General features: G+C 53.6%; 1 protein-coding gene across 1 annotated transcript; it reads left to right on the top strand.

The window, feature by feature from the left end:
- Window positions 1-486: 486 nt before the first annotated feature.
- LOC144491311 (low-density lipoprotein receptor-related protein 1-like) lies at window positions 487-7,591 on the top strand (the record flags this gene model as incomplete). Its single annotated transcript, XM_078208979.1, has 3 exons — window positions 487-687; window positions 3,820-3,984; window positions 7,347-7,591. Coding segments are annotated over exons 1-3 (478 nt in total), but the record flags the coding sequence as incomplete, so codon positions are not given.
- Between the last annotated feature and the right edge of the window lie 642 nt (window positions 7,592-8,233).

Raw genomic sequence — 8,233 nt, 5'->3', positions numbered from 1 at the left:
TCTCCTCCCCCCCTCTCTCCCCCTCTCTCTCCCCCCTCTCCCCCCCTCTCTCTCCCCCCTCTCTCTCCCCCCCTCTCTCCCCCCTCTCTCCCCCTCTCTCCCCCCTCTCTCTCCCCCTCTCTCTTCCCCTCTCTCTCACCCCTCTCCCTCCCCCCTCTCCCTCCCCCCTCTCCCTCCCCCCCTCTCCCTCCCCCCCTCTCCCTCCCCCCCTCTCTCTCCCCCCTCTCTCTCCCCCCTCTCTCTCCCCCCTCTCTCTCCCCCTCTCTCTCCCCCTCTCCCTCCCCCTCTCTCTCCCCCCCTCTCTCCCCCCTCTCCCTCCCCCCCTCTCTCTCCCCCCCTCTCTCCCCCCTCTCCCTCCCCCCCTCTCCCTCCCCCCCTCTCCCTCCCCCCTCTCTCTCTCCCCCTCCCCTCTCCCCCCCGCCTCTCCCCCTTGCCTCTCCCCCCCCCCCCCCCCCCCTCTCTCTTTCCTTTCCCCCCCACAGCTCTCAGTAGTGTCGAGGTGGTCGTGCAGTATGGTCTGGCCACCCCCGAAGGTTTGGCAGTCGATTGGATCGCCGGGAACATTTACTGGGTGGAAAGTAACTTGGATCAGATAGAGGTGGCAAGACTGGATGGCTCGATGCGTACCACACTCATCGCTGGAGACATTGAACACCCGCGCGCCATTGCGTTGGACCCCCGTGACGGGTGAGTCTCCGTGTGAACAGACAAAGCATACCGTTCATAGAGAAGGAAAGGAGAGGGTGCAGAATGTAGTGTTACAGTCACAGCTCGGGGTGTAGAGAAAGATCAACTTAATGCGAGGTCGGTCCATTCAAAAGTCTTGACGGCAGCAGCAGGGAAGAAGCTGTTCTTGAGTCGGTCGGTACGTGACCTCAGACTTTTGTACCTTTTTCCCCGACGGAAGAAGGTGGAAGAGAGAATGTCCGGGGTGCGTGGGGGGGGGGGGGGGGTCCTTGATTATGCCGGCTGACTTTCCCCCCCGAGGCAGCGGGAAGTGTAGACGGAGTCAATGGATGGGAGGCTGGTTTGCGTGATGGGACTGGGCTACATTCACAACCTTTTATAGTTTCTTGGAGTCAGAGATAGAAAGAGAGAGAGAGAGACAGAGAGAGAGAGAGACAGAGAGAGAGAGAGACAGAGAGAGACAGAGAGAGAGAGAGACAGAGAGAGAGAGAGACAGAGAGAGAGAGAGACAGAGAGAGAGAGAGACAGAGAGAGAGAGACAGAGAGACACAGAGAGAGAGACACAGAGAGAGAGACGGAGAGTCATAGAGGTTTACAGCATGGAAACAGGCCCTTCGGCCCAACTTGTCCATGCTGCCCCCCTTTTAAAAAAACCCTAAGTTAGTCCCAATTGCCCCCGTTTGGCCCATATCCCTCTATACCCATCGTACCCATGTAACTGTCTAAACGCTTTTTAAAAGACAAAATTGTACCCGCCTCTACTACTGCCTCTGGCAGCTCGTTCCAGACACTCACCACCCTCTGTGTGAAAACATTGCCCCTCCGGACCCTTCTGTATCTCTCCCCTCTCACCTTAAACCTACACCCTCTAGTTTTAGACTCCCCTACCTTTGGGGAAAAGATGTTGACTATCTAGCTGATCTGTGCCCCTCATTATTTTATAGACCTCTATAAGATCACCCCTCAGCCTCCTACGCTCCAGAGAAAAAAGTCCCAGTCTATCCAGCCTCTCCTTATAACTCAATCCATCAAGTCCCGGTAGCATCCTAGTAAATCTTTCCTGCACTCTTTCTAGTTTAATAATATCCTTTCTATAATAGGGTGACCAGAACTGGACGCAGTATTCCAAGTGTGGCCTTACCAATGTCTTGTACAACTTCAACAAGACGTCCCAACTCCTGTGTTCAATGTTCTGACCGATGAAACCAAGCATGCCGAATGCCTTCTTCACCACTCTGTCCACCTGCGACTCCACTTTCAAGGAGCTATGAACCCGATCTCTTTGCTCTGTAACTAGTCTTAGATTCCCCTACCTTTGGGGAAAAGATGTTGACTATCCAGCTGATCTGTGCCCCTCATTATTTTATAGACCTCTATAAGATCACCCCTCAGCCTCCTACGCTCCAGAGAAAAAAGTCCCAGTCTATCCAACCTCTCCTTATAACTCAAACCATCAAGTCCCGGGAGCATCCTAGTAAATCTTTTCTGCGCTCTTCCTAGTTTAATAATATCCTTTCTATAATAGGGTGACCCAGAACTGTACACAGTATTCCAAGTGTGGCCTTACCAATGTCTTGTACAACTTCAACAAGACGTCCCAACTCCTGTATTCAATGTTCTGACCGATGAAACCAAGCATGCCGAATGCCTTCTTCACCACTCTGTCCACCTGTGACTCCACTTTCAAGGAGCTACGAACCTGTACCCCTAGATCTCTTTGTTCTATATCTCTCAGTACTGGCATTGGAGGGGGTGCAGAGGAGATTCACTGGGTTGGTTCCGGAGTTGAGAGGGTTGGCTTATGAGGAGAGACTGAGTAGACTGGGGCTATACTCATTGGAATTCAGAAGAATGAGGGGGGGGATCTTATGGAAACATATAAGATGATGAAGGGAATGGATAAGATAGAAGCAGGGAGGTTGTTTCCACTGGCGGGTGAAACTAGAACTCGGGGGCATGGCCTCAAAATAAGGGGGAGGAGATTTAGGACTGAGTTGAGGAGGAACTTCTTCACACAAAGGGTTGTGAATCTGTGGGAATTCCCTGCCCAGTTGAGGCTCCCTCGTTGAATGTTCTTCAAGGCAAGGATAGATAGATTTTTGAAGGAATTAAGGGTTACGGTGAGCGGGCGGGTAAGTGGAGCTGAGTCCACGAAAAGATCAGCCGTGATCTTATTGAATGGCGGAGCAGGGCTCGAGGGGCCGGGATGGCCTACTCAAAGAAAGTTCCAGCACAGGAACAGGCGCTTCGGCCCTCCTGCGCTGACCATGCTGCCCGACTTAACTAAAACCCCCTCCCCTTCCGGGGACCGTATCCCTCTATTCCCATCCTATTCATGGATTTGTCAAGACGCTCCTTAAAACTCACTACCGTATCCGCTCCCACTCCCTCCCCCGGCAGCGAGTTCCAGGCACCCACCACCCTCTGTGTAAAAACTTGCCTCGTACATCTCCTTTAAACCTTGCCCCTTAAACCTGTGCCCCCCGAGTCATTGACTCTTCCACCCTGGGGGGAAAAAGCTTCTGACTATCCATTCTGTCCATGCCCCTCATAATCTTGTAGAATTCTATCAGGTCTCCCCCTCAACCTCCGTCGCTCCAGTGAGAACAAACCAAGTTTCTCCAACCTCTCCTCATAGCTAATGTCCTCCAGACCAGGACAACATCCTGGTGAATCTTTTCTGTAACCCTCTCCAAAGCCTCCACATCCTTCTGGTAGTGTGGCGACCAGAATTGAACACTATATTCCAAGTGCGGCCTAACTAAGGTTCTATAAAGCTGCAACATGACTTGCCCAATTTTTAAACTCCCCGGCCGATGAAGGCAAGCATGCCGTATGCCTTCTTGACTACCTTCTCCACCCTGCGTTGCCACTTTCAGTGACCTGTGTACCTGTACGCCCAGATCCCTCTGCCTATCAATACTCCTCCGGGTTCTGCCATTTAGAGCTCCGAGTTGTTCTGTTCTTATGGAACGTTCAGGTGAAAACTTGGGAGCCAGGGAGCAAGTGGTGGAAAATGGAATTGGGATGGAAGGGGCCAGCACAGACCCAGTGGGCCGAAGGGCCTCTCCCATTATTGTAAATCTTATGACTCACCCTTCCCATTCATGTTGTTCCCTTCTCACTCAACAGGATACTGTTCTGGACGGACTGGGATGCGAGCTTGCCTCGTATCGAGGCGGCCTCAATGAGTGGAGGTGGGAGAAGGACTATCCATCGGGAACTGGGTGCGGGTGGTTGGCCTAATGGATTGACTGTGGATTATCTGGAACGCCGGATTCTGTGGATTGATGCCAGGTAAGGCTCCGGGATCGATCCGGCGCCCCTCGCGCTCCCCAGTGTGGTCTAACCGAGGGATAGGGAGACGGGAACTGTGCACGGTGCTCCGAGTGTGGGTCTAACCGAGGGGATACGGAGATGGGAACTGTGCACGGTGCTCCGAGTGTGGGTCTAACCGAGGGGATACGGAGATGGGAACTGTGCACGGTGCTCCGAGTGTGGGTCTAACCGAGGGATAGGGAGACCGGAACTGTGCACGGTGCTCCGAGTGTGGGTCTAACCGAGGGGATAGGGAGACTGGAACTGTGCACGGTGCTCCGAGTGTGGGTCTAACCGAGGGGATAGGGAGACTGGAACTGTGCACGGTGCTCCGAGTGTGGGTCTAACCGAGGGGATAGGGAGACCGGAACTGTGCACGGTGCCCCGAGTGTGGGTCTAACCGAGGGGATAGGGAGACTGGAACTGTGCACGGTGCTCCGAGTGTGGGTCTAACCGAGGGGATAGGGAGACCGGAACTGTGCACGGTGCCCCGAGTGTGGGTCTAACCGGGTGGATTAGGAGACCGGAACTGCGGTCGGAATTGTTGTGTGATGGTTTTGAAATCTGGCCGCCTTGTGTTCGTCCTGTTGAGTCGGAGGTGAAAAGCTTCAGCGGTTCGTGCCTCTGGGCGCGATGAATTAGAATTCGGAGCTTCGTTATTTGCGATCGCAGCGGGGACCCCTCCTCCCACGTTCTGCCCCCTCTCCCACCCCCCCCCCCGCAGTGAGGGGTCGCTCTGTGTTGATGCAGTGATGGGGGGGAAGCGTTTCAGACGGGCAGCACCCTGTAATATATTAAAATTCCTGAGCGCCTGTTTGTCTCAACTTCACTCGAACGGACCAGAAAATGAGAGACTTGTTGTACGTGAAACCCCCTCCCAGACCCCTCTCTCTCTCTCTCTCTCTGTTGCTCCCCCCCTCTCTCGCTCTGTCACCCCCTCTCTCTCGTTCTGTCGCCCCCTCTCTCTCGCTCTGTCGCCCCCTCTCTCTCGCTCTGTCGCCCCCTCTCTCTCGCTCTGTCGCCCCCTCTCTCTCGCTCTGTCGCCCCCTCTCTCTCGCTCTGTCGCCCCCTCTCTCTCGCTCTGTCGCCCCCTCTCTCTCGCTCTGTCGCCCCCTCTCTCTCGCTCTGTCGCCCCCTCTCTCTCGCTCTGTCGCCCCCTCTCTCTCGCTCTGTCGCCCCCTCTCTCTCGCTCTGTCGCCCCCTCTCTCTCGCTCTGTCGCCCCCTCTCTCTCGCTCTGTCGCCCCCTCTCTCTCGCTCTGTCGCCCCCTCTCTCTCGCTCTGTCGCCCCCTCTCTCTCGCTCTGTCGCCCCCTCTCTCTCGCTCTGTCGCCCCCTCTCTCTCGCTCTGTCGCCCCCTCTCTCTCGCTCTGTCGCCCCCTCTCTCTCGCTCTGTCGCCCCCTCTCTCTCGCTCTGTCGCCCCCTCTCTCTCGCTCCCCCCATATTTGGACACTAAGGGACAATTTAGCATGGCCAATCCATCGAAGCTACACATCTTTGGGACACTAAGGGACAATTTAGCATGGCCAATCCACCCTAACCTACACATCGTTGGACACTAAGGGACTATTTAGCATGGCCAATCCATCGAACCTACACATCTTTGGGACACTAAGGGACAATTTAGCATGGCCAATCCCCCTAACCTACACATCTTTGGACACTAAGGGACAATTTAGCATGGCCAATCCACCCTAACCTCCACATCTTTGGGACACTAAGGGACAATTTAGCATGGCCAATCCACCCTAACCTCCACATCTTTGGACACTAAGGGACAATTTAGCATGGCCAATCCACCCTAACCTACACATCTTTGGACACGAAGGGACAATTTAGCATGGCCAATCCACCCTAACCTACACATCGTTGGACACTAAGGGACAATTTAGCACGGCCAATCCACCCTAACCTACACATCTTTGGACACTAAGGGACAATTTAGCATGGCCAATCCATCGAAGCTACACATCTTTGGGACACTAAGGGACAATTTAGCATGGCCAATCCACCCTAACCTACACATCGTTGGACACTAAGGGACTATTTAGCATGGCCAATCCATCGAACCTACACATCTTTGGGACACTAAGGGACAATTTAGCATGGCCAATCCCCCTAACCTACACATCTTTGGACACTAAGGGACAATTTAGCATGGCCAATCCACCCTAACCTCCACATCTTTGGGACACTAAGGGACAATTTAGCATGGCCAATCCACCCTAACCTCCACATCTTTGGACACTAAGGGACAATTTAGCATGGCCAATCCACCCTAACCTACACATCTTTGGACACGAAGGGACAATTTAGCATGGCCAATCCACCCTAACCTACACATCGTTGGACACTAAGGGACAATTTAGCACGGCCAATCCACCCTAACCTACACATCTTTGGACACTAAGGGACAATTTAGCATGGCCAATCCATCGAAGCTACACATCTTTGGGACACTAAGGGACAATTTAGCATGGCCAATCCACCCTAACCTACACATCGTTGGACACTAAGGGACAATTTAGCACGGCCAATCCACCCGAACCTACACATCTTTGGACACTAAGGGACAATTTAGCATGGCCAATCCATCGAAGCTACACATCTTTGGGACACTAAGGGACAATTTAGCATGGCCAATCCACCCTAACCTACACATCTTTGGACACTAAGGGACAATTTAGCATGGCCAATCCCCCTAACCTACACATCTTTGGACACTAAGGGACAATTTAGCATGGCCAATCCACCCTAACCTACACATCTTTGGGACACTAAGGGACAATTTAGCATGGCCAATCCACCCTAACCTACACATCTTTGGACACTAAGGGACAATTTAGCATGGCCAATCCACCTAACCTACACATCTTTGGACACTAAGGGACAATTTAGCATGGCCAATCCACCCTAACCTACACATCTTTGGGACACTAAGGGACAATTTAGCATGGCCAATCCACCCTAACCTACACATCTTTGGACACTAAGGGACAATTTAGCACGGCCAATCCACCCTAACCTACACATCTTTGGACACTAAGGGACAATTTAGCATGGCCAATCCACCCTAACCCACACATCTTTGGACACTAAGGGACAATTTATCACGGCCAATCCACCCTAACCTACACATCTTTGGACACTAAGGGACAATTTCGCATGGACAATCCACCCAAACCTACACATCTTTGGGACACTAAGGGACAATTTCGCATGGACAATCCACCCAAACCTACACATCTTTGGGACACTAAGGGACAATTTCGCATGGACAATCCATCGAAGCGACACATCTTTGGGACTGTGGATTTGACGGACCCTCTGTCCCCTCCCGCAGGTCCGACGCCATCTATTCCGCCCTCTACGACGGCAGCCGGCTGATCGAGGTCCTGCGGGGACACGAGTACCTGTCGCACCCCTTCGCCGTCACCCTGTACGGGGGGGAGGTCTATTGGACGGACTGGCGGACGAACACCCTGGCCAAGGCTAACAAGTGGACGGGCCACAACGTGACGGTGGTGCAGCGGACCAACACGCAGCCCTTTGACCTGCAGGTGTACCACCCATCCCGCCAACCCCAAGGTGAGACCGCTTCTCCCTCCCTGGCCCCACCGTGGAGGGTCCGAGGCTGGGACTCTCTCTCTCTCTCTCTGACTTTGGTCTGATTTATTGTTGTCACGTGTATCGGGATACGGTGAAAAGTATCGTTTCTTGCGCGCTGTACAGACAAAGCATACCGTTCATAGAGAAGGAAAGGAGGGGGTGCAGAATGTAGTGTTACAGTCACAGCTCGGGGTGTAGAGAAAGATCAACTTAATGCGAGGTCGTTCCATTCAAAAGTCTTGACGGCAGCAGCAGGGAAGAAGCTGTTCTTGAGTCGGTCGGTACGTGACCTCAGACTTTTGTACCTTTTTCCCCCCGACGGAAGAAGGTGGAAGAGAGAATGTCCCGGGTGCGTTGGGGGAGGGTCCTTGATTATGCCGGCTGCTTTTCCCCCCCCGAGGCAGCGGGAAGTGTAGACGGAGTCAATGGATGGGAGGCTGGTTTGCGTGATGGGACTGGGCTACATTCACACACACACAAACCCTTTGTAGTTCCTTGCGGTCTTGGGCAGAGCAGGAGCCCCAGACCGAGCTGTGATACACCCGGGAAGGATGCTTTCTATGGGGCGTCTGTAAAAGTTGGTGAGAGTCGTAGCGGACATGCCGAATTTCCTTAGTCTCC

This window comes from Mustelus asterias, unplaced genomic scaffold (assembly GCF_964213995.1).
Source record: "Mustelus asterias unplaced genomic scaffold, sMusAst1.hap1.1 HAP1_SCAFFOLD_4989, whole genome shotgun sequence".
NCBI lineage: Eukaryota > Metazoa > Chordata > Chondrichthyes > Carcharhiniformes > Triakidae > Mustelus > Mustelus asterias.
The sequence above is the reverse complement of the archived record's forward strand: the minus strand, read 5'-3'. Positions and strand labels throughout refer to the sequence as shown.